Here is a 27,766-nt window from a genome sequence, read left to right on the forward strand (position 1 = left end):
AGTAGACATCTATATACTTAGCAGAAAAAGCCCAACAGACTTGTTTTCCTATAACAGTTTGATTTATTCCTTCATTTCCTAAATAATATTCCTCTGGCAGCTAGCATGAGCATGGAAACAATTATAGCACAGTGTAGAAATTCCTCATGTTGGCAAAAAAGGTAAATAATGTTTACGGTTTAATTAGATGCTGCCTTTTTTGTTTTAGCACTTCTGCCTTGGAAAGTCTTCTTTCCAAGGGAATGCTGGGGATTCCTGTTACAGAGGCAAATCTCTACATGACTCAAAGCCAGAAAAGAGAGCTATACTACAGCTGCAGAGAGCTGAACTACTCAGAGCTTTCTGATAGGTCAGGCAGGAAAGATGGAGCTAGAATATGATAAGCTTTTCTGGTTTTTAAGTTAGTATGCAAAATTTATTTGCATGCTCAATATTATGCCAATCTAGAAAGACTGTAAAAAAAGCAACCTCTCAGAGGCCTTCAGGTTTTGATCACTAGAAACAAAGAAAAATTTTGCTATGCCTCATTCTGTGAAATACAAACTCAGATGATCATTTTGGTACTGTTAAGAAAAAAACTGGTCTTTCATTTGCTCCTTATTTTAGATGAGGAAAGTTTGGCTAGTCCCTATTAATTGTTAACTCAATGCTGGAAGCAAGGCTGCATCAGTGCTAACCTCATAAAGAGCAGCCCAGTAACTATTCCCCATTTAATCCAGCATAAATATTAGCATCAAAAAGGAGTAGCTTCTATAGAAGCCAAATCTTAACACCACCTTTTGGCCAGTTAATGAGGTACACATCATGTGTGCTGTGCTGCTTGAGGCCTTGCCCTGAACAATGCTTAGGCACTGATCTACTGACAGAAACAGAAATTGCTCATTTTGGTCACGGCATTTTCAGTCATAACCGATACTGCTCTATATATTCCCAGTTAGATGCGAAAAAACACTCCTAACCCTCCTCCCTCCCCTCCAACCCTATCCCCAGATTTCATTTACAGAGACAGACCTACTTGTGGTTTAGAACAAATGCCAAGCTCTTGGTCCTATTATTCAATTCCAGTAAGGTTGATTACACTCAGCTGAAAACCTGACGCTAGCAAAACTTCAGTGGAGAATTGCAGGTAGAAAAAAGGTACTCAGGACAATGACCTGGCTAAGGCTTACAGTATTTCCATGGGAAAAGTGCTGCAGTAAAAATGAATAAAAAACTGAATTTGTGCCAGAAGATATTTTTTGGGGGGTGGGGAGGGTATTCTTTTCCCTGTCACTTATACTTTTAAGTCTTGAAAAACTTCTGCAGAAAAGGTGCATGCAATTTACTACTACTTTCAAAACACTGCCTATAGCGTTTCAAGCATCTGAAGCCTGAAAGGGATCATAACCTCTGGCATTAATAATAGCTACACCAATCAGGTATCTCCTTAAAATATTTATTTCTCCTAATTATTAATTTCACCAATTTAAAAGTCTATATTTTTTACAGTCATCTCATTACTGAAAAACACAGCACACCAGATCGTTAAAAATGTTTACTGAACAAACAAGCTATCCTAAGGAGTCTCAGTCATGTAAGACTTCAGTTTTTCTCAACCAGAGATGTTGGTATCCTCTATTCAGTATGAGGAACACTACTTTTGTTGTGTGGGAATGGCTTTGAACAAAACAAGGAACAGCAATTCCTTCAAATACTGCAAAACACACTGTGTTTATGTTCCATCCCATAGACTGTAGCTCCATCTGGACCAAGATAAAAACTTAGGATTCTGAGCTTGCTTCGTCATGTGAAGATTTAGAATAGTCTAAGACCAGTATCTTGAAATTTCCTTATTTAACAGGTCTACTTTTCACTGTGAAACTCCAGTGTAACTCCCAAGCTTTTTAAAATGGAAGTTTTAAAATTGATCCCTTTGCCCCATAAAGTCAACCAGTACCAAGATCAAACCAAAGTAACATGATCTAGAAGCAGAGCTATGACCCATTTCTCTCCTATACGCATTTGGGTGAGACACAGATCGGGATGACTTCACATCTTACAGACAAGGTGAGGAAGAGGCACAGGGGATGATGATGTGAGATCCAGAAGAACTGATGAGTTGGGATACCCAGAAGAACAGAGGATGTTTCTGAATCCCAGCTGCCAGTTTGCTCTGGGACAGCCAGGTTTTGTTCTCACACATTTATTTGCTCCCACAAACAAACCAAGATGTGATTTTGTTGCCCACAGCCAGGTATGAAAGTCACATTGATTTTGGCAGTTTGTGGCTGCACAACTATTGCTCACCTGAGAACTCCTCTGCACATCCTTAGAGCTCTCAATCCTGAAGAGCTGAGCATTTTTTTTTTGGTGTTTGAACTACAGTGCAGTTTCCTGGTAGCTTTAAGTGACTGCTGAGAGTCAGCGTGTGACTTAAAGCTACCAGGAAACTGCACTGTGACAAAGGCTGCTTGGAGGAAGGAGCAGGATACAATGGAAAGCTTGTTAAAAAGACAGCTTTTTTTTCACCTCCTTAAGCAACCTTTGTACCAAACTCAACTCAGCTACTTGAACATTAGGCCCACATGGGTAGCTCAATGCTGTGGAGGTGTACAGAGCTATTTTAAAAATCTGTAATTTTACACTTTTCCTGAATTACAGGGAGAAAGTTGAGATTATTATTGAAGTACTTAAAAATTATAAAGGTTAAATACCTGGAAAAAAAAGTTACCCATGCTCTTTAAAAGCTTATTATTTAAAGAGAAAATTATATCCTTTCAACAAACACAATTAAGCAAAATGTACAGAACTATGTAACTCTTCTATGTTCATCTTTACACCTGATTAAGATTTCAATACTACTGGAAGATTTTTTTTTGTATGCATAATGCATTTCATTAATGTTCTATAACTTAATGAAGTTACGGAATTGCTCATATAGAACGTAATTCTTATCTCTGTTTCAAAACTAGATGCAAATGCATTTCAACCATTATTTTGTCACTTTTTAAAATATACACTGCATCTCCTTTCATAAAGACATGGAACATCCTTCCACCAAACTGACCTTTGGTGGAAAAAGATTTAATTTGCAACAGGTTCATGAGAGGCTGCAGAACAATACATCCTGCAGGATAGATACACCAAGAAATTAGGAGTGACAAAAGGTCTTTCCTGACAATGCCCTTCGCTGAACACACGCCCCCATCATAAATGCATTCAGATTGATCTCATCTTTTACAAATGAAGCATCCTACTGAACCTATCAAGCATATTAAAACATTTTAGTAGGAGTTATGAAATACCAAGATGATCCTGATTAACTAAAATTCAGTTAAATCAATTAGATCATCTGAAAGAAAAGACAGGGAATTGTGTTTAACAGATGTTATTAAACTCATACCAACTTATTAATTTACATTTGAAATTTGCAGCTTTCATTTCAGATTTGCAAATAGTTCTTACATGCTAAGAAGCTTATCTGACTTTTCTAGTTAAAGCAGCAATTAAAAGATACTTTCTCTAGCACTGCAAAACTTGCCTCACTTTCTTTCTTAGAGCACTGTCCATAAAATTATTAACATTATAAAAAATTCTATGGAATTAAATACAAAGGAAGCATATCCAACACAAAATCAGAGTCTAAGTTAAATCCACAAAAAGTTCTTCTGGAAGTGATTATTGACCTTTTTAAAATTACTTCTTCCATTTCAGGATTTGAAAACCATGTCTATATATGTTAATGCATAAAAGGGGGAAAAAGTAAATACTTTCATTTTTTAAGGATTAAAAACAAAAGTAAATATTATATTAAGAAGAGCTGGCACTAAAGAGACTCCAAAAATTGTAATTTGCAATTAACTCATTTCATTTAACATGAAGACTCACATACCTATTAATTTTTTTCATAGTTTCCTGAAGCACAACTCAGAACAGTAAAACCTGACTAAAAAGCCCAATCTAAACACCAAGCAGAGTGTGTGGGCCTAGTGACCAACCTTTGAAAGGCTGCTTTAGGAAGAGTAAGGATCTTTGTTTTGCTACCAGTAGGACACGACTTGATACAGTGCTTTTATTGCTGGCAGCTTTTTAGGGCAAATTAATTCAGTGTGTTTGGTTTAAAGTAAATTAAAATAGCACAGCTCATCTACAGCTGGTGATCTGCCCTTCTTTAAGTCATCTGTGCCTATAAGATCTTCTAATAACAGCTAGAATTCCAAATCAGCAGGCATTTGGTATTTGGAGCCTTGAGACCAAAGTTTGATGATGACCTGTTACCTATTCAGTACTTTACAAGCTTTTGCTTATCAGGACAAACTGTAAACCTCTCCAGCAGCAAAACCATCCATCATTCATACCAACTGACAAAGCCATGCCTACTTCTTTTGAACAACTGCCTCCTCACTTTGCTGTGAAACCAACAAACAATTTAATTTAGGAATTCGTGGCACTGACTATTTGCTGTAATAACTGCCACTGCACTTCTCCACAGGTTGACTCCCAGTGGTGTCAGCAGCAAGGCCCTTGCAGAAACAAAGGCTGATTCCTTGTTGAGCTACTTTGACAAGTGTGAAGCTAGGAGGTCAAGGGAAGAGACGACTCCTCTCTAGTTGACTCTCCTGCAGCCACATCTCAAACAACATCCAGCTTTGGGGTGCTCCTGGTAAATAACATGGAGAATATAAATTTTCAGTCTCCCTGAAGTTGCTGAACAGAGCTTCAAAACTTATGTGCAAAAAAGATAAAAGGACGCAAAGGTAAGTGCACAGGATGATAAATATAGCTGGAACCAGGGGAGAAAAGATAAGGAGAACTACAGGGAGATTTGGGGAAACTTATGTGACAAGCAGCAACAGCACATGCCCAAAGAAAAAGTTCAAGGAAAGGCTGCCTGTAATATCAAAGTATTCAGTGAATACAACCACCTTAAAAGGACCCTCCAGGGTCATAAAAGGATCTCCAGTAGGAGAAAGATGCGTGCAAATTAGTTATAGGAAAATGATGTTTATGTATTAGGTAGGAAGCACATTGTAATGAATGTGCGTAATTATGATGGATAAATACCTAGTGGTGAAGTCTTGTCACACACACTGGATTGAAGGCGACAAGCCTACTAACATGTCCAGCACTGATAAAGAATGCCTGCTTCATAACGCTTCCAAAGTTTATTTTCCAGCCCCTTTCAGTATCAGTTCTGTACAGGACAACTCAACATACCGAAGGCAGGGCCATGGAGGGTTACAAAGATGGTTCAGAAGCCAGAGGGCATGGAATAGGAAGAGCAGCTGGCGAAGCAGCACTTAACCAGCACAGTCTAAGAAACAACTTATCTGCACATCCAGGCCACTCTGAATATAACTCCACCACCTTAAAAAGGAAATTACAGAGAGAAAGGAGAGCAACATAGATGCCTCTCCCTTTATTCAAATAAAGTTACAGAACTCCTCTTGTCTCCTTTTTGGACATAAACCTCTGACATCATGGATTAGTTTTCCAGATAAAAGCAAAACAGCATAGAAAAGACACCACATAGCCAAAACCACATTAATACACATAACTAGTGGAAACTGTACTCAATAATCACCTAACAATCAGTAAAAAATAATGACAATAGTAGCAACAAAATTGTGGTGCCCCTCTCCCCTCCACCCCTTCACCTCTGCAAAACAGTGTAATACAAACGAAGAGAGAAAAGAAAAAGAGGAAATTACCCTAATGAAGATAAAAGAGGCTGAAGTAAACTAAAAGTCCAACAAAATGTACTTTTCATGAAGGTATATGCTTGGAGGATATTCTTAAAGAAATCTATGAAATGTTCTGGACAAAGCTTCTGATTTAAATTCAGCTGTTATAATTTCTTTTTGAATATTACGGTTCACATAATTAGTCTCCTAAACAAAAAATTTGAAAAGGAAATTTGAAAGTGTCAGAGCTTAGCACTGGTATAAATGCTTTTCAAAGTTAAAGGGGTAGTTGTTTTGAAAGCATTTCTCTATTTTTTTCCCTTGTTAAAGGGAAAAAATACTGAAAACCGAGTTTAATCCATTACTTGGTGCCTTGCTTTGCCTTCTTTCCATTCCAGGCTGCAAGAAATTTGAATTCCTTCTGCCTGGGCAGAAAAGACTGACAGCAAATACCTGTGATGGCCACAGGTATGAAATTAATAACATCTAATAGACTATACATAAACTGGATGATGGCACTAGTAGGCCCCTAAGATAACACTCCAGAACCAACATGCCAAAACTGAACAGCTACAAGTGGCAACCAAGAGGGAAAAGAGCCCAGTCAGACTGACAAACAGATCACTGTCACCATGATGTAAAAAAAAAAAAAAAATCACTCTTCTCTCTAAAGAAACTCCTTCCATTAAAGTACAAGCATTTATGAATGCATATTTCAAAAATATTTTTTTTTATGCCTCAGCTTGAATACAAGTCAGGTTTATTTTGAGATTTCCTACAATATAAAGTAATAAAAAGTTGTAGATGCTCCCTTCCAACACCACAGAAGAATAGAAAATTTTGATTGGTCTCTACCAACACATTATATTTCATTCAAAGTAATATCCTAAAAGGTGTTTGCCTGTGGTTCTGGTTGGTGTTGCTGCTGGGGTTGTTTTTCTTGTTACACATAAATTTACAATAAAGAACTGTTAGTCCCTTCCCCATACCTTTGCCTGAAAACCCTGTAATTTCAAAGTTATAATAGTTTAGAGGGAAGGGTTTCCATTCCAAGGGAGGTTCTCACCTTCCTTAGAAGACACCTGTCCTTTAAACCAGACAACAAAATAGCCCATAATGAAAAATGGACTTCTCAAAAAAACAAAAAAAACAAAACAACAACAAAACAAAACAAAAAAAAACACACCAAAAACAAACCCCCAAAAAACAAACAACAACAAAACCAAAACAAACAAAAATACAAAAAAAAACCAAAAAAAAAACCCTAATGCTTCAGGAAAACTAATTCATTAAAAGCACTAACTCCATTAGTTTAATGCATCAGAAAGATAAGAGAATACAAAGATTATATAAGTTAGCGACCTTCTGGATTATAAAGACATAATATTGATAAAGCTACTAAACAAATAGTAAGGAGTACAGAAATTTTTGAACAAGAGTAATTCTACTGAAGCAGACAGGCAGAGAACAGAATATGACATCTCAAACATATTTTAACTCCAGAGCTTGCCATCACCGCAGGAGCTCTCTGGAGCATACGTGACTAGCTACAATGCTTGTGTAACTGTGATGTACTTAAAAAGTTTTCAATGCAGATTGGAGGGAGCTCTGAATTCCTTTGTTTGCGCATCCTTCTTGTGCTAGGGTGCTGTGGAACTTGCAGGCAACCCTGACAAGGGAAGGGATGAGAATCTTGACTCCATGTTTCAGAAGCCTGATTTATTATTTTATTATATTATATTAAAAGAAAATTATATACTAAAACTATACTAAAGAAAGAGAAAGCATACATCAGAAGGCTAGAAAAGAATTAATAATAAAATCTTGTGACTGCTCACAGCCTCAACACAGCTGGCCGTCATTGGTCATCAAGTAAAAACAATTTCACATGCTGGGTAAACAATTCTCCAAATCACATTCCAAAGTAGCAAAACATGGAGAAGCTGAAGCTTCCCAGCTTCTCAGGAGAAAAGATGCTAGTGGAAAGGATTTTTCAGAAAATATGTGTGTGACAGGGTATCACACAGGAATCCAGTAAGAGCAACAGACAAGGTGCAACAAAACACAAGTGGCTTTGTGCCATGTTTTTACTAACATGATCAATGAAAACTGTATAAACACTGGCAATTTGTTGTTCAAAAGGGATTTCTGCAGATACTCTTCAAAGCACACTTCCTTCTCCTGAGTTACTGATGGATTCTAACTCAGCAGGCTTTCACAGTATCTTTTTTCCCACTCACAAGATCCTACCTTTAAGCAGAGCAAACAGTTACATAATAGTAAGGCTATTTGCCTGATGTATGAATATTAGACATGACCCAAAGGGAAAACCTAATGTACCAGTTTCTTCAAAACCTCACTTAAATACTCAAATACACTATGAATTAAACTGTGACCTCAACAGTCAGAAAAATGAACAATTCCTTCCTTAAGTAACTGCACTGGCTAAAAGCCCTCATGAGACAGATGATAACCCAAATTGAGGCAGACACAAACTCTCTTTCTGAGAAAACAGTGATGAATTTGCATTTACTGTAGCTCAGTTGTTGTTAAAACATATTGCTATACACTGCAATATGTTTTGAGTTCACCTGTCTCTAATAAATAATCTACTGTAACATAGGCTGTAGAATATACAGAACTGACCTAACTCCAGAACAAGTCTGGTAAAGATCTGTAATCTGGGTAATATATATACATATAGATGTATAACACATACAATGCTTCCTGCAAATGTCATTGCCTGTTTGACTCAAGACAACATAAACACTCTCTTCAGTTTAGACAGGCCAAAGCAGAAAACAAGTAATCTTCATGTTGCTCAGCAAACTTGTGAATTTAGCACATCCACTTTCTGCTATCATGCTATGTCTAAAATATGGATGGCTCGGGGTTTTTTTTATTACTTTCCCAGTTTCTACTTAGCCATCTGCATTAACTGTAATGCAAGGCTCTTGGTACTGCTAGCTAAGACAGTGTTTCAATTTCTCATAGTTACAGGAACTTCAAAATACCTCTAATCATAAATTATGCTGACTAGTCCTGATTTTGAAACCAAAACTGATATATTCAAAATGCCACTACAACAGAATACAAACTGAAAGGGCTTTTTCATTTCTACTCATTTAGCAGATTTCAAAAATGACAAAAAGCACAATAAATAAAGCAAAATATGGAGGCAGATCAGAAACTTGCAACTTTGTGGTATACCAAATTAAATACAACTGATGAGGGTTCTAAAGAAAATCAGTGGTGGTTAGGGTCGCCTATTTTCACAGGTCCTTATTCAGGAAATTTTGAAAAGCTGTGGAATAGGTACAAGGTTTGTCCAGAGACAACTATTTCAAGCTATACTTAAAACAGAATGTAGGAAGTTAATGCCCAGACATCTAACCACAGCAGCAGCAGCATCTTTAGCTAGAGAGAGTTATGCAACATCCCAAAATTTTCTGATATCCTTAGGTTTCTCATTTCAAATATCCATTCAGTGAAAAAAATAAGAAGTTACTTTTTTCTACAGCACTCATACACCTGCATAATGTAAGCTTTAACATGTCATATTTAGTGATTGTTTTCAAAAACTCTGTATTTTTTCAAGTTACAACCCACAACAGTATAATCTGAAATAAAAGACCTATTACGGGCCCTTCAAAGGTGTCTTAGTGAAAAAGATGGAGTGGATCTAGGCTGAGCAGTTGTATCAGGTAAAAGAAGTAAGAACAAATATAGTCTTATTAAACATTGGACCTTGCCCTTCTGTGCCCTGACAAAACATTTTAAGTAACACTGTTTAAATATAATATTGTTTTAAGGGATTGTACTAATAGCTGCATTGCTCTCAGCTTTCAGAGTCAAGATGAGTATGGCACTGAAATTTTCTGAGTGTGTTAGTGCTCCTTGGAATGAAAACTGAAGAGCTGAGGCCAAAAAATTGCTTTCATTCACACTGACATGAAAACTTGGCCTTTCTGCTCTGGAGAACAGTGGCAAAGGGTCACAGTCTGTCATAAATTTTTGTGTGACAGAATTACATCTTCTAGTAATTTCAGCAGTCTCTTCAGATTATTAAGTTCACTAGGTTTTCTCATGCCGTAGAAGCACCAAGCATCCTTGGATAAGTCTCCATGAGATTCTTTATCACAAGTCCAAGTTCCTGAATACTGAAAACTCTGGAGCAATATAAAATGTGATGTTTACAAATTCTCATTGAAATTCACAAGAAATGAAAGTCAGTTTCACGTGCTGTTATACAAAGAATGCAGGTCACTAAGAGCCTAAAATCTGAGTAAAGAAACCATAAGGGAAAGCTTTACTCCACAACAACAGTGCTTCTCAAAGTAGCTCCAAGTGAATTTAACAAAAAAGGCAATGAAGCAACAAGCTTCCCAGTGAAGGCAGAGCTATTTGAGATTCTCAAGCCAATCCTCAATCCCTCTAAATCACACTACAACTTCAAGTGGCAAAATATAAAATGAAACAAAATATTTGGCAGAGATGAGAATTGGAATACATCTAGAAACACATCTTCTATGAAGATCACTGATTTCTTCAGAAGTCTCAATTCAAGTTATTCCAAGATAACTCCCTTGAGAGGCTAAATCAGCGCTCTCAAAAACTTAATGAGTATTGAAATTGATGAACATCTTCCAGCCTCATTGAACCAGGAAACACTGAACTCCTTGACCAGACACATGAGAAGCCACCAGATTTCAATCTGCAGTTCATGTTCGTAAATCTCATACATCAAGATGAAAGCAACTTCTTTCTAAAGCACAAAACCCCTTTTCTTTTTCCCGGCATTGAACTCCTTCATTAAAAAGCTTTGATAGAGGTATTAAAAAAACAACACTATTCAGTAAGAGCACCCAGCAAAGTATGCAGGAAAGTGTGGTCTGTATATTGGGATAAAAGCCCTAGACATCTAAAATTTTAAGCATAGCAATTGCCGTGACCTACACCTTAAACACAGGTTTATTCAAACCCACCTACCAAGTATCTGTTACAACAGCCCATCGCAAATCATGTTGCCTTTCCTTCTGAAGAACACAAGTTTTCAGTAGAGTCCCCTAATAAAACAAGCAATCGCTTGGTACCTGTCCCATACCTATTATGGAATCCACAAAAATCTACCCTAAGGCTGCAGCATTTTTTTATGTCCTGCATGTAAAAGATTATGATTCCTAACTAGCTATCCTTCCCTGGAATTATGAAACTACAAATTACTGTAGGTATTATCTTTGCTCTTATGAACATTTTCTGATTTCTCCTTTATGAATAACTATAAATTACTTACTAGTTTCAAACAAACCTGTATGTTAAAGAAGTATATACAGTCATGTACAGTATATATTACCTGTACATTAATCTTTAAAGAAGAAAATTATTCTTTTGTAAAGGATGATTGGGAAGAAAACCAGTAAATAATAAAAATTCCTTTCCCTTTCCTCTGACATAATTCTTCAGAGGCCATAGGTTGCATCACCTTTTTAAAAAGTAAGAAGTATAGGTCTATATTCACTAATATGGTTTTTATCTGAGATTATTACTGAGGAAAATAATGTCAGAAAAACCAGTTTCTGCCAAAGCAGAGGTTAAAAATAGCCAGAAAATACTATACAGATGGCTAAACAGATCTAACACACTGCTGTGCAGAGACACAGATTAGTCTACCTCTAGGACACTGCTCTTCTCCACAGACGTTATCTTTGGATACAAGTAGAAGAACAAGAATTGCGGGGGTGAAGAAGAATGAGATTATTTTTTTCAACTCTTTCTGTGTCTTTTTATAACACTACACTGAGTTCTGCTGCAGGTTTTGAAATTGAGGGCTTCACTCTGCATACACAATTTGAACAAAGAGCAAGACAAAAAGATGACAGCAGCCTCCTACTCTGAACACCTCCTCACTTTGTCAAGAAGGGAAAGATAAATCAAAGAAAAACAATACCTAAATTCTAAACGGTAACAAATCCTCAAGACGTAATTTCATTCCTTCTTTATTTTCTCCTTCCAGTTGAAGGCTCCTAGATACCCACGAGACTGGAGAACTTAATCTTCTTATTCCTCCAAACCTTGTAAAAACAGCTTTGGTACTGAAACCACAACTTCTCAGCTAGAACAAAGTGCTCAGAGTAAGTAAAAGAAAAAAATTCTCTCTACCCAATTCTGTCTCCCATTTTAAAAGTTAGTCCTCTTTAGCGATTGAGTTTGAATATTATGTTACCTAGCAATAGGTAAGCTCTGTTTCTGAAGAGTTTAAGTTATTTCTATTTGTTTTCAGGAACTATGAGACTTGCTGATGTGTATTTCTCCTACATGATTGAGAATCCACATAAAAATAATGTCCTTTCGATGCCTCCCCGCAAAAAATGAAGCTTGGTCTTAAAGCAAGTGAAGCATACAAGGCACAGCTGTGATGGGCATTTGGCCATTTCATGAAGATTACCACTGATTCTGTAAAGAAAGGGAATTTAGGGCACAATTTAGTGAGCATCTCAAAAACAAACAACGCATTTAGTCAAAATCTCAGCAACAAGTTCAAGGTTGAACAAGCTAGAAATTGCAGTAAGCAAATTATTAAATTTTAAATAAAGACTGATATAAAATACTAAATTAAAAGGAAAAAATACAACATTTTTTGCTGCTGAGATCAGTGTCCATGAACTTCAGAGTACCAGATGCTCAGCTTCTTCTCAATACCTCACGGTAAGATGATGAATTCTTGATTACCATTTACGTTTGCTTAATTTTGCTACAGCCTTGTGCTCAAGATTTCATGCTATCCTTCCCCATTCCTAAAAGCTTTAGGCTGAGAAAGGTAGACTGAGCTCAGGTACATTTTGTAAAAAGCACACTGTATTTTGGGAAAGCCACAGTCATCTTAGTCAATGTTGTACAGGTTACCCAGCTCCATAAAAGCATCATCTCTTCTCCAAAGCCTGATGACTGGCAAGGTACCTCAATCAGGATTTCTCAGGAACAAGGAGATGAGAACAATAATCTTCTCAAAAAGTAACTGGCAAAACTCAGTTTCTACAAAGTCTTATGACTTGTGCAAACAGAGAGTTTCATAAATCACAAGTCAAATAACCTGAATATAGTTAAAGTTGACAGACATTGTTGAGAGAGAAATTGAACACAAAACAAGTTTCAAAGGATGGCCTTGCCAAATAAGATTTTGCCAAATAAGACCAGATACTTTGGAGAAACAGACCTATGAAAGATGCATTGTAGTGGGACCCACGAGGGGCAGTTTTAGACGACTGGCATTAAGGCATGGTGTAGCTAAAGCTGACAGGCCAAGAAACACTTAAAATGTCTTTTAATTAAGAAATAGTTGGCTTCTAATTGTGATGGTGTCAATTATAACAGCTGTACTCTCACCTTTCATGAGAGACTGAAAATGGAATAAACATTTTTAAAATGCCTCTCAGTTGCCCCATCTCTGGGTCAGAAAAGGGCGTAATCTGACAAATGAAAGTTAGTTCTGGGTTTTTTTAAAGATTATTACACAATAGCTGCATTTTTTCTGGAGAGCCTTGACAAAGATTCTGGAGCTTGCTAATCATTGCTGTAATGTAAGAAATGTTGTCTTATGAAAAAGGACTAACTAACACTGTGGCTTCAAGGCTTCTAATGCTTTTATAAATGTAGACTTGACAGTTGAAAAAATACATTTTTATACTAATTAATTACCTTTGAGCCTGACTAAACTAGACTTTTTACAGTCTGAGACAGCACCACTCATTACTGCACACAAGACTGGCATTAAATGCAAAACCTCTACAGCAAGGAAGTAAATTTATTATGGGATTAGCAGAATGGAAAAAGCACTTTGAATTATTTATTTTTAACTAACCAGTCAAAGAGAAGAACTTGAATGAGGCAAAATCCAGTAAGTGACCTCATGATTGGTGTATAAAGAATACCACTTCCTATCATAATTTACACCAATACTGCACTATAAGAATAAAAACAAAAAAAAAGGTTGTCAATAACTTAAAGAGAACAAAGTGCGAGAAATCTTGGTTCATCTGATCCACTGAAGTAGAATTAGACAGAAAAAGTATAGAAAAATATTGGTTCCATGATCAAGAAATAAATTTAAAAAGTTCATTGAGAGAATTACCTTTTTTTCTAACATGAACACAATACAGGTTTTATGGTGATGGTAATCACAACTGGAAATTCACCTTTATATTTGCTGACCAGCAAAGTGCTTCTGTTTGGCAATTAAAATCCCAGACAAAAAAACAATACATAGAGTGAACCTAAGTTGTATCTCCACCTACAACACCAGATCCCTGCTCACAATTACAGCTAATATTCTTCCTCTACTTTTGTACTTGGGTAACAGGATGACACGAAGACTAAAACCTAAAAACAAACTTACTAACAATCGCAGTGAACTCTAGAGGCTGAACGACCTGTCCGTACCACGCATATAGGCATCTTTAGACTCACCTGTACAGAGAGAACCAAAGCAGCACCGCCCTTCGAGAAGAAACACTTGGGCGGGGCCGGGCCGGGCCCTTCGGCCCCCAGTCCCGGGGCGCGGACAGCTCCGGGCTCGTCCCCTCCGCCGCAGCCGCACTGACGCCCAGCAAAGCATCCGAGAGCAGAGAGCACCGGTACGCCTCCAGAGCAGGAGCGGGCACGGCCGCATGCCGGCACCCCGGGGCACGGCCGCATGCCGGCACCCCGGGCACGGTGCGGGCTCGCACACAGAACGCTCCAGCACCCGCGGGCGATCCCGCACGGACATCGCGGCCAGACCGGCGTGCCCCCCCCGAGGCTGCCCTCCCCTGAGGCTGACATCCCTCAGGCTGCCACCGCCCGAGGCTGCCCTCACCGCGGCTGCCCCCCCTGAGGTTGCCCTCCCTGCGCCGCCGCTCCCGCAGGGCGGGCAGGGGCAGTGGCCTCCCGATGGGTGCGCACGGCGGGGCTCGTACTGACCTTTCTGCTGCCGAAAGGACTGGATGGAGCCCGAGTGGTGAACCATACTGGCGGAGCGCAGCCTCGCAGCTGCCAGCCCGCCGGCTGCGGCGGCGGGGGGCGGGCACCCAGCGGCGCGGCTCGGCCTGGCGCGGCCCGCCGCGCAGCGGAGGCCGGGGGAACGAACGGCCCGGGGAATGGCGCCGGTAGCGGCCGCGGGGGAGGCGGTCACGCCGGGCCCGAGGGGCGAGGGGCGGGAGCGGAGCCGGGGCTGGGCCTCCGCCCGCAGCCCGGGCCGTGAATGGTGCCAGCGGGAATCGGTGGGAAAGGCTGCGCGCCCCCGTCTGAGGGGGAGCGCTGGCCGCAGCCCCCGTTATCCCTATTGCCCGGCCGTGCCCTCGTCTCCCTTTTAAGAAGACATCAGGTGTTCCTATTGAGGTGAAGGGCAGCGAAGTAAAAACTGCATCTCCTTTACGCGGTAACGGCTGCGTTTAAATCTCAGCGTTGTGAGTTAAGTCGGTGTTACATCGCTTCCATCCCCGTCCTCATACCTCATCCCTAAGTTGCATCACAGGTCTTTATTTCTATGTATTTCATAAAACTTAAGAGTCTCAGCCTTACTGCAGATAATTATTTACAAGATACTAAATTACAAATTCAAGCCTGACGTGGCCCATTTCTGTGCTATTTGTATCATAATTTCCCCTTTCTCTACAGTGCGTGCCAGTAGCTCATTCTAGAAAACAGAAGATTCAAACTAAAAAGGGTTTCATTTCTTTCCTTGTTGGTCTCTGCTCACATTATTCTCTCTGGATTCTGAATAAGTTTTATGATAGCATCCTTCAATTCCTGTAGAATGTTTTGGGTTTCTTTTTAAATTTTTTTTTCTACCACAATAATCGGGAGGATTTGGTCCTCCTAAATTAATTCAGTCAAATATTCTAGCCTGCATCTAGGAGTATCTATATCCTCTTCTCCATTTAGGGATACAGACATTATTTACTCATCAGAAGTTAATTCAATCGCCTAACTAGCACAGTATTCCTTCAAAGTCTGTGGGTCCACTTGTGTCCTGTCAGATTTCCTGTGACAGTAAAGGCAGAACTTCCCCATAGCTGACTGGGGCTTGTCATGTACAGTCTGCTAAAAAAATTACATAAATGCCACCCCATACTACAGTCTGTACTATAAATTGTACTACTTTGTCTATATCGGTGTAGTTAAGCAAACAAGATGGATACACACTTTTTTGTGTGTGTGAGAATGTTTTTCCACTATGAAAACATATTAAACAACCGTATATAAACCAATACATCCATGCATGTAGAAAGGCAGGCAAAATAAAAATTGCATCCTAACTGGTGAGGTATTCCCCAGCACTTTTTTTAGGGTACAACAGATATTACTCTTACATAACATGCAGCTGACACATCCATAAGGGGAAAAAATAAACTTACCTCCTCAAGATAGCTGACTACATTTTGGTTTGCTTTGCGACATTTGCAGAAGGTTTGTTGTTAGTTTAAGTAAAGATGCAGAAGCTATAGTGCTATAGTATGCATCTTACTCATTTTTTGGTCTCCAGTGGCAGTCTGCACAGTGAAGGTAACAGATGAGGCATTCCTCTGCACTCCTGCAATTTTAGAAAAGCTCCTCAGAACAGCTTTTTCCTGCTGAGATACAGCACTATAAATGGTGCATGGCAGAATAAGTCAGCCAGCTGACTTGCTGATCAACAAGTTCTGGCAAACTAAAAGCAAGCTAAAAAAAGAGGTAGAATAAAATCTTTGTTGTTTACTTTCAAGCTTTAATGTAGACATCAGAGTGGATTCATAGAGATTAAAACCAAATCTATACCCTGAAAGTCAGCCAGAAAAAACAGCGTACAATAAAAACTATGAACTTAATAAACATATGCAATCTGTAACAAGCAAATGTAGTTCTTACACTGTAAGGGTCTAAACCTTTGTCAGGTTCTAGGGCAGATCTATTCTTTGGGAAACCTTGGCTGACACCTTTTGAGTTGCCTATGAAGTAGAAGAGCAGTGTACATTGTGCTCCTTCTCTTAGCAGCACAAAACAAAAGAGGGCCATTACTGGCTCTCCGATGATAGCAATTACAAAATGCAGAGGGGAAGGAGAGCGGCTCACAAGTAAAATTACAGAGGAAAGAGATTATCACACTCAGTCTTGGGAAAGAGGCTGTCAGCTGCCTGGTACTCAGGGCCATCCTTCTAATTTCTGGTCCACAATCCTCCACAACAATTTACATAACTCCTGAATTCAAGCAGATTTCAGTGACACTAGTAGATTTCAGTGACATTAGTGGATTTCAAATATATTTATTTCACTGACGTAATACACAAAATGATGAGAAGAGAAAGCCAGGGTAAGGCAGTGCTCCGAAACCCTGTACTGGATTGAATGCTGAGACTAGAAAATTATAAATAATATACATTATAATTATAAAGCTCTATTTCTAACAGTAGGTGGTATGTATGCATGAAACTACAGATAAGACATTTGAGGCTAAGGTCTGCAAAAGAGAAGAAAAACTACCTCCACAAAGGTAATTAATTTAATTTTTAAATTAAATCCCTCATGCTGTCAACTAACTAAACTTAATAATTGTAAAATATGATCATATGAGGATCTTGAAATATAGTTCTTTGGTCAGTAAGGAGAGTTTGAAGATCTTTTTAGAGTCCAGATAACAGAACAATTAAGAATTGATGGCTAAGATATGTAAGAAATGCATTCTTAGGGTATGTATGCATTGGGTACATGGGCTTTGAAGGCCATTGAAATAAAAATCTACCCTCATAAGCCCTGTCTAATGAAATATTTAGTTCTATTATGCTATGTCTCACATTTACGTCTGTGTAAATTTTTATAAATAATTTCTAAAACCAATGAAAGATGGAGAGATCAGGATCAAACAGAACTAGATTAAAATCTTCTTCCTTGAAGTCAACAAAACCAAAATCATGACTTAAAAGCTTAAGGTTGATCACATTGAATTTTTTAACTAAGTTTTAGGTTTTTAGTTTTGACAGTGAGATTAATTCTCTATCTATGATAAATATCATTTTTCATGAGATATTTCCTTATATCTTCTGACAAAAACTAAGTTTTGGTCTTGCTTTATCATAATACATCTAGCCTTGTGAAAATCTGTATTATTTGAGATCTGTAAAACTTGGAAATTATAAGAACAGGAGGACTGAGTTGTTTTGCCACTAGAACAGGCTGTGAGAAAGACATGCTTTAAATTAATTTTTGTACTTCCACAGTGCTTTTCAGAAAGTCAGATGAAATAGAACCCTAAATTAAAGTCTAATTCACCTGTGTCATGTCTTATGCCAATTATTTCCTTAAGCCACCTCAAAAGTTGACTATAGCCAGTGTTAAGTATTGCCCAGAAAGAAAATGGAACTTCCAAAGAAACTCATGAGATTCAGCAAGTGCAAAATCCTTCCCTGAAAAATCCATCAATTCATGCTGAGCAGCAGCTCTAGCAGAAAGGACCTGAACGTTATGGGAAGCACTACCTTGAACACCAGCCAGCTGTGCACTTGCATCATAAATAAAGAAACTTAATGATAAATAAATAAATAAAGGAGAAATGGAGCCAGCAGATGAAACTGGTATTAATCCCCTTTACTTGGCATGACTGCAGCTGTACCTGCAATTTTGTGTCTAGCTTTCCCACTTCACGCCCACTTCAGGAAAGGTGATAGAAAATTGGAAAAGGTCCATAAAATGCTACTCAAGAAGGTCAGGGGTCTACAGTTAATAAACTGTGAGAAGTTGAATAAACTAGGCTAATTTAATATGAAAAATAGAAACTGAGTTCCAGGAGCCTACCACTACTGGGAAACCACTTGCAAAGTTTACAGTAATAAACCCTTTGTAGTCCTAAATGATCTGCTTAGTGACAATAGCCACACATCATGGCATAGGAGGCTCAGACTGAGCCGTAGTAACGAGTTTTTACACATTGGTGATACATTATCAGAGCATATAACCCAAAAAGAGGTGAAATACCTGTCCTTGAAGGTCTTCAAAATATGCCTTGACAAAGCTGTGTCTGACCCAGTCTGGTGATGGCAATGGTAAAGCTGCAGAACAGGAGGTTGGATCTGCAAGGGCTATAATAAAGGATGTAATAAAAATAAAATCCAAGGGAGTTGGAGCCAGATCGATTCAAAACAGGAAGTAGACACACAATTTCAAATTGTAATTAAAATAAATCGTAAAGTTAATTTTTCATATCTACAGTGAAGGATTTTGTTGACTGTATGCTTATGCAGCTTTTCAAAGGACAAAATAGCAAGATGATATTAAATGTCCTTTCTCAAACATACTAATTTCTAAAATTCTTGTGGAGTACAGTTTCTTATAAATTTTCAAGAGAGGTTTTGAGACAGAGTGATTCTTTAGTGTAAAATGTCTGAATAAGACCATTAAATATTTACAGCATCACCCAAATTTACTCATTTTGTTATCAATTTTTATCTAATACATTTAAATAGTATGAAAAATCAGTGTTTACAGAATTGTTGAGTCCACCTCTCAAGAAGAGCAGTTCCGTACTAAAAGTTCTGCAATGCAAAAATCATCTTGTTCAAATATTTGCAGTAATGTTGTTCCCAAATTTTTTGATCTTATTGAAAACAGTGAGAATTTTGCCGTAGAGGGTAACACAATGACTCTCTCATGAAGCGGTCAGTCACTATGGAGAAGGTCTAGAAAGCAGATTTGCTAAAGTATGTAGCAGATTAATTAAAAAACTGAATAACATATTGATAAAGATTTTACCTTGTGTTGCTAAGACACAAAGTCTTGAAATGTCACTGATTTCCATATTTTAATATTTCATTTCTATGGTAATTTAAGAGATATTTTCTCCTAGTATAGACAGAATTCTGTTATATCCATGGGACTGTGTTTTCTGACTGATATAAAGTGTTTGGGATTCAATTCTGTTGCTCACTGCAATTGCATGCTTACTTTAAAGATGTCGTTTGCTTTTATACATTCATATTTGCATCCTGATCATCTCTCTGAATGGAGTTACTTTTGCAGTATGAGATTAATTTATCAAGCTAACATGAAAGAGAACCAAAGAAAGGAACTTTACAGTCCATATTTTTAGTAAAATTTCATTTTCCTCAGCAAAGAAACTCAATTTTGTTGTTAAATATTTGGGCCAAACGCTAAACTAGAATTCTAAAGAGTTCCTCATTCTTGTGCCAGTATACACTGGAATCCTTGGAACACACCTATATTGAAGAAAACATGAGCGAACTGTCCATTGCTAAAAACCCTTATATCATAATGCAAAAAGATTATAAAGAAAATACTAATGTCAAGAAACATTAAAAGGTGTAGAGGAACAACTGAATTCTAATAGCAGCATCCAATTTACGTACCTATCCACATTTTTCAGGTAGGAAAACTTCTACATTGTGATATTTTTCTCTTCTATTACACATCTCAGTTTTCATATTTCACATTTTATCATCTGAAGCAAACAGCAAGAAAGATTATTCTCCTCTAACTGCAGTACTAGCTATCAAACTGCTACAATATATTTCTGATTCACAGCCTCATTTTTCAAGTAAGGAAGAAAATAATCAGCTAGAGTAATAAAAATCACTGTCAGTAATGAAACTATCCCTTATCTAATTTGTTTTCACAGTGTGTTGTGGTGCGTTTGTTTACCTGTTCTTTGTATTTTGATGGTTTGTATTAATTCAAGGTGGTCTGTTCCATTCCCCCCATCCTAAGTTGTAATGGTTCTGCCCAGGGCTCCCCTTCCCACCCTCACAGTCACTGTTTTATGCCAATCATTTGTCCCCTCCCCTGTTTCTATGGTTTCTCCCCCCGTCCAGTTCACCCCTTCCCTGTTACCAGGCGGATCTTTATGTATCCATTTGGTTGTCTCCTCCCAGGCACCCTGTCCGTCACTCCATACTCCGTCCCATTTTTCCAGACTCTTCTCTCTGGGGCACGGAGTGATAGGTTTAGGAGCCTGGGTCCCTCCCCAACTTGGTTTCTACTAGTTTACTCTGTATGTCATTCATTTGCTTCTGTACTATGATTTGTCTGAGGAAGGGTGCCACCCTCTTTTCTGTGTCCCTTAAAATCTCCGTGCACCCGTCCCTCAGGGGATTTGTCTGTTTGCCTTCCCCTTGGTTCAATAAATCCAAGACTCTGCTGCAGACATCTGCCATTGCCTCCTGTCTTTGTTGGCCAGTTGGGACTCCTTCAGCCTCGTCCAGGGGTGAAGCCTCTCCACCACCAGCCGTGAGAGGTCATCCTAGGCGGCAGTCAGTGTAAGCCAGCCTCATCTACCGAGCCAAAGCTCCTGCACCTGGACTGCTGCCCCACCGACTGCTGGTCATGCTGTTTGGCCAGCCGGGCTTTGGGATTGCACCCCAGCAACAGTGTAGACCTATACTAGAAATGTGCCCATTGTTTCTTGAGTGTCGTGTTCTTAGTACAAGGAGCTTCAAGAATTACAGTGCTAGATACTTTTAGAAACAAGACGTTGACATAGTCCTTAACTGCATAGTCTAAATTTAGTTTTTAAAATAAATGGCCATTTAGGCATTTCTTCCTAGATTTAGGAAAAATTTCTTGTCTTGTCTCTAAGAAGATCTGGTCTCCTGGGTAGTCAGCTCTTTGGTTTAGAGATTAACCCTCTATTGCTGCTTAGTGCAGTTTCAACAGCCACGTCTGTCATCACCTTCAAGCTAGTTCTGTGTAGAAAACCTCTTAGTTCTTATTATTTATAATGGATATAAATCCATTTCCTATTTGCTGATGGCTCATGGAAAAATTCAATGCAAAAGGAGAAAAGAAAAAAGAAAAATTACTCATAAAACCATACAAAGTATATTCACATTCAGAGCAAAATGTTGCAATGTTGCTTCTATATATTAGAACAGTGCACGGCAACAGTTCTATTATCATTAAGCTGCAAGGATCCCATAGCTTCTAAGCTTCATACCTTCTTAATGCTTCTCGTGGAGCAGCTCCTCTGAGCAGTGACTCCTCTGGATCCCTGCTGCAGCCATCTGACTCCTCTTTTTGCTACACCCTTTTATGGCGCTTGTTCTCATTAGTTACAGGTGTTCTTAGTCTCTAGTAATTGATCCCAGCTGCAACTCATGGAGGAGTAAGATTACATTCTACTGCCCCCCTACAATTCCCCCTTTTCTTTTAACCACAGAGTTGCAGCTTTTCCAGAAGTATATATTAATATTATGTCATATTTATAGATTTCATATAGAGCTATTGGTTATACAAAGGCTCAAGTAACATATTATCTCCATCTTAATCTTTAGTAACTATTAATCTTACCCCTCCATGAGTTGCAGCTGGGATCAATTACTAGAGACTAAGAACACCTGTAACTAATGAGAACAAGCGCCATAAAAGGGTGTAGCAAAAAGAGGAGTCAGATGGCTGCAGGAGGGGTCCAGAGGAGCCACTGCTCAGAGGAGCTGCTCCACGAGAAGCATTAAGAAGGTATGAAGCTTAGAAGCTATGGGATCCTTGCAGCTTAATGATAATAGAACTGTTGCCGTGACTGTTCTAATATATAAGACAACGTTGCGAAGGCTGACTAACCCTAAGACAACAAATCTAGTTTGACAATTGCACAGAGTTAAAGTTTTTCACTGTTCCTTTAAAAGTTATATAGCTCTGCCATCACTTTTTTTTTCTCCATATCCCTAAAGAAAACACACATCATACACGCTGTAAACTGACTCTCCTGTTAGGAATGTACACAAAGACATACAAAAAAAGACAAAAATCCCTATTACTACAAGCATTATGTACCCAGACCCTGGTGGTGTCTGGCAGGGAAAATGGCAATAACACACATTATTTACAATATTAAAATGTTAAAAATTACAGTAAACAATATTAGTTCATCTTCACCTGGGGAACTGTTCTGCAGGAAAGGAGACGTGATGGGGAAAGCACTTATATTGCGAAAAGGACCTTGTGTTTGCAGAACAGAGCCGCAGGTGAGAACCTGAGGTAAACAAGGAATGTGGCCTTGGATGGCTGAACCTTTTTCTGTCTTTTATTTCTGTCATTCTGTCACTACTGGAGAAATAAAATGTGTGAAACAGTGCTCAAGGATGATGGGAGGAAAATGCTCACTGATATCTCTGTGCAATAACTGTTTGAATATGAGGCACTTGTCAGTTTGATGTTGATGCTTTGAGAAGCAGATTTTGGGAGAGGCATCAGGAAAAGGAAGCATGCTGCAACTGCCTGCAGAGCTTTCTGTTTATTTCAGATAAATCAGTTAATTATTTATCTGAGTTATTTATGCCATGGGGTATTTCTTTCACTGTAAGAATACTCAAGGATGACTGATAAAAATAAAAAAAAAATAAATGCTCACAGAACAGCTCACAGGTACTGTTCTTCCTCCTTCCCAGGGGATTGCTCACACTAACTCTATGCTTGTGGAGCGCTATCAGCCTGGAACCTAGAGCCTCTTATGCACAGAGATAGATTTTTTCTCAGAAGAGGTAAGAGACTTGAAGTACCCATGAAGAGTATTGATGTAGCTTCCCTTACAGGCCTGGATAGAGAGAACAACAGAGATGCCACAGAAGTAATGTAACAATAATATGGATGTAGATTTTACAATTGCTAGGAAGCAGACTATTGCTTGCAGAAGGCAGTGGCTGGCAGGAGCTACTCCAGCTTTTTTCCTTTTTTTTTTTTTTAACAGAAGCTGTTGAAACTAGAAAATAATCCAGTTACAAGTAATTGCAAAGAACAAATTTAAAACTGCATACTGTTTTCATCCATGAATTTTGTCCTCTAGGAATCAACAAGGCCCTATTTTAACCATCAGAGGAGTAAGGGAGAGAGAAGATATTAGGGATATTAACATTTAAAAAAAAACCTCAAATGTTTCTTTTCTGAGCCTTCCTGGCCTTGGGTTTATCTGTCTGCACCCTATACACACCTGGGCATTCAGTCCCAGGTTTTCCTCCGCTTTTCCTTGGTTGTTAATGGAACTGCATCTACTAGTACCAAAGTATCCTGGTGAAGGTTCTGGGAAGTATAAGAAATAATTCAAATCTCTGCTCTCCCAAAGCTCATTTCACACCAATTGAATATTTATGTGACCACAGGGAAGGTATTTGATGTCATGTCATTCCAGCTGACTGAAAATCGTTGCTGTGATAAACATTTAATAATTTATACAAAGCAGTGGTTCCCATAATAACTTCTATAGGAGAAAGAAAAGAAACATCTGGTAGACAGGAGACACCTGGAATTTGAGAGGTTTAGTCTACTCTGTATGAGACATAGCACTGCCACTATCACAGACAGCTATGGCAGCTTCTACATCCTTCATTTCATGGCCAGGACCTGCCCAGCTGCTTTGCTAAAGCAAAAACATTGATGTTTACATGCCAAAGGCATGAAGAAATTTTCCTGAGGAGTTGTGCTCTGTGTGAGTTACACTCAGCTGAGGGGTTGAGTCAGCATTCTGACAGGACCAGGTTCCAGCAGCCAAACAGGCAAGAGGATGCCCACTGGTATGGCTGGGGTTCATCTGGGTAAGTCTGCTCACAGAAGAAATTTTGGCTGGATTGATACCATATGTGATGCTGGAAGATCAGAAAGGAAGTTAACTTCCAATTTTCAAGTTTTCTGCAATATCTTGGCAAAAACCTGCCTTGCATCTCTCCAAAGCCATTTTTCCTGTAAGTATCTACCAAAAGAAAGACACGTTTGGAGAGCAAAATAAAATTAAGCTACATGAATGTCAATTGTAGTTACAAGAAAAAGTTGATTATGCACTCATGACATGCAAGCTAGTTACATCTTGTAAGGCTGAAGAATTAAGATCCAAATACACAGGCTGTAGTTTACAAAGGGTAAGAAAAAACGTGTGAAAACTATAGGACATTAAATATTGAAAAGCATGAAAAAGAAGCTAAATACTTAAGAAAACAGGTTGGGAAGCTTATATATATATATACATATATAAATATATAAATGAGAGGTACATAAGAAGTTTCTGTCATTATCCTGCTCTGATTTTGTTAGTAATAAATTCACTTTGTACCTCTAAGAGGAGCCTGTTTTGCCCCTGGAGTGTTTTCTTCAGGTCCTTATCTCAACTCATGGACCCTTAGTTCAATTTTCTCTCCTCTGCCCAGCTGTGGCAGGGTTGGGTGAGCGAGCGGCTTCCATGGTGCCTGGTGTTTGGCCAGTGTCAAACCACAACAAAGCTTTTCCCCTCTCTGGCTCGAAGGAGCTGCAGCAGTAATCTTTCAGCTGCTTTGAGGTGAACTGAAGCCCACTTGCTAGTTCAAGAGCAGAGACCTGGGACCCATGGGAGCAGCATCACCCCATGCCAGCCCCAAGCGCACCTGTACACTGAGACAAAAGGCCAGCAAGGTCATAAAGCTGGAATTCAGAAATATGTTTTCTGTCTGAACCAGACGATTTTCCTGTTTATTTGTGATTAATTAGTAAAATCATCATAATGGCTCACACAATCAAAAGCAGATCTTCACCATGGACTATGAAACCCCATCTCTTACATCGCCTTGCTCCATGGTGTAAACAGCTATGTTTGGTTTAGCCAGAGACACTACAGACATTTTTATTAACTCAGAACAGCACTTGCTGAAAGTGTAATAATATAAACTGAAGTTCCTGTGATCTCATTTGTAAAATTGTGTTAAGCAAGTACTACACACCAAGTATTGTCAGCAAAAAACTGTCAAAGCTGTAATTGTTAGGAGATAACAACAGGTTATTTTGTAGTAGATCTTGACTTGCTTTTTTTTTTTTTTTTTTTTTCTCTGCACACAACTGATCTGGGTTGTACTCTTCCTCCCAAACATATTTACAGCTTTTAATGATAATGGCAGAGAGAAATATTTACTCATCTTTTCAAAGGCAACATGTACAAGTTGCCTTTGAATCTGCAAGTCATCGTGCCAGCAAACTATCAACAATAACAGATGGCAGGAGATTTCTTTAATGCTTTCCATTCCACCACCAGTCATTCCCTGCTGCATAACACACGTATGTTAAGTCTCATCTAAAATCCAATGAAGGGTTTAAATACATTTGGGCATTGTTTGTAGCAAGCCATCTTTTCACCCCAAGTACTCTTACGCCACTGAGGTAGCATACCTCCTCAGAAGGGAAGTTCCAGCCCAGCAGAGGACTTTGTCCTTGGGACACAGTGCTGCTGGAGCACCAAGTGACACTGGGACAGTGGCTTGGACAGGCAAGGTCCTGTGTGTTTGCAGCCACAGCAAAAGTTGGTTTGTAAGCTCGGGCTTCAAGCAGGCAAGAAGAAAATGGTGCCCTTATAAAATTATCTGTGCATTCTACATGCTGCGAAAGAAAGCATGTAATTTTTCTGACTAATTTTCTAGACAGTTTGTAACCTCAGGTTTGAAAGGCTAACATGGGGTTTACATATTATATAAACTGTTAATTGTATTCAATTCTTCCCTTCAAGAGCTAAACACAGAGGAGTTTCTGTTTATTTGAAAAGTAGGGACAGCATTTTCTCAAGTGTTGACATGCCTGCTCTTTGAAATACGACATCTATCAAGCCAAGTCAAGCTACACCCCAGCAAGAACAATTCTTTGTTCCATTCTGGCATCTGGGCCAGGAAGAACTTGAGGAAGACACTTTTTCAACTAGTTCCACTATTTGTTCCTTTGGGCTACTACCCCATTGACTCCAGAAACCTGAAAATAGTTGGTGACATCTGCTCAAGGTCTCTCCTGGGATAAGGACTAGAGCAGTAGCTGGGGTGTCATTCAGCCAGCCTTCCTTATGCCACTTGCATGTTTCCAAAGCAAGAGAAGAGAGAAAGACAAAAGAACAATCTCAAGGTAGTCTATAAATAAAGTAACAGCCTTCAACCTAATTCCTCTTTCAAAACTTGAACTCTATTTAAAAAACAAACAAACAAACAAAACAAAAAAAAAAACCAACAAAAAAAAAAAAAGCCACCAAAACCACACGGCAGCAAGCAGAAATACGTCTTAATTCACACTATATGAAGCAAATACAGAACTTAAAGACATAGAGCTTAAATGCAATAGAATAAGCTTTAACTGCCTTGTGCCTTACTGGACAGGAAAAAAAAGTTTGTGTTAGTAAAAATAATGAAAAATGCTTTTCTGACACCAAAAATATTTCCAAAGATAATTTAGTTTTCAATCAAGAAAATCAATCATGCACCACCAGAAGTTCTCAAATGCCTTTAAAATTTTGAAAATACCTGCCTAATGCTTCATGAGACACACTTGTGTGCAGTTCAATTTAGTTGCAAAGATGTTTGTGGAATTATAGCTTTTATATAGGAAGACTGTTACACAGAAAAGAACAGTGGAATTTGCTTTCATGTAACAAATGGAATATTAAAAGTTCCAGAACTGTACACTTAAGTGTAACCTAAAGGCCAAGTTTCAAAATTGAAACTTGTTCTGAAAAACAGAACTGAGTCCTCTTGATGACTGGGCACCTTAAAATACCATTCTTGCCACTAAGACAACATTCAAAAGACAAAAGATAGCATAAAAGGTAAAAGATAACATTTTATCAATTGATTATTTAATCAAGTTACATGAACCAGGAAACCAATTATTGCAATAAATCAGTTACTTAATAAAGCACATCTTTCTCCTTTTAGAAAACAAACTCCTCAATCCCAGAAAAATTTCAGCCAGCAAAGAATTGCCTTTTGCCATGTCCTTATAAACCACCATTGAGTTTAACACTGACTTAAATTACCATTTAGTCAAGGAATACCAGAACTGTGGCCTGAACTTACCTTGCTAAGTCTAGCACTTGTTCATATTTTTAGCCCAATAAAACCACCTCTATTAGATTCTACTTGGCTTGGATATCACATAGTCCAAACTTGAAACTCATTGTCCAAAGATTTCAAGAAAGCACAGGCTGAGCTTTTTGTTTCTAACAACATTCATACAAAGAAGTGATTCAATGATTCTGTGAACACAAATGCAAAAAAAAACAAAGCACATTTTATCTATTGATCTGTACAGTCCCACATCCAGGCACAAATCCCCCATCATGGTAGTTAAGTAGAAAGGGAGTCAGAAAGGTTATTGATAGG

General features: G+C 38.5%; 1 protein-coding gene across 7 annotated transcripts in view; it reads right to left on the minus strand.

Annotated features, from left to right (window-relative positions):
- The window catches only part of ANO3 (anoctamin 3), a 116,778-nt gene that overhangs the window by 78,673 nt on the left and 10,339 nt on the right, over positions 1 to 27,766 (minus strand). For 3 of the 7 annotated variants that reach the window (XM_030948779.1, XM_030948778.1, XM_030948777.1), the window contains exon 1: positions 14,127 to 14,289. The exons of 1 other annotated variant lie outside the window; for it this stretch is intronic. In XM_030948779.1, the coding sequence (XP_030804639.1) occupies positions 14,127 to 14,274 (148 nt within the window). In that variant the 5' untranslated portion in view covers positions 14,275 to 14,289. Of the gene's footprint in view, positions 1 to 11,610; positions 12,760 to 14,126; positions 14,290 to 14,618; positions 14,956 to 18,644; positions 18,749 to 20,032; positions 20,081 to 27,766 lie in introns of those variants that run through there. 3 more of the 7 variants (XM_030948781.1, XM_030948780.1, XM_030948782.1) reach the window with 3 other exon arrangements.

This window comes from Camarhynchus parvulus, chromosome 5 (assembly GCF_901933205.1).
Source record: "Camarhynchus parvulus chromosome 5, STF_HiC, whole genome shotgun sequence".
NCBI lineage: Eukaryota > Metazoa > Chordata > Aves > Passeriformes > Thraupidae > Camarhynchus > Camarhynchus parvulus.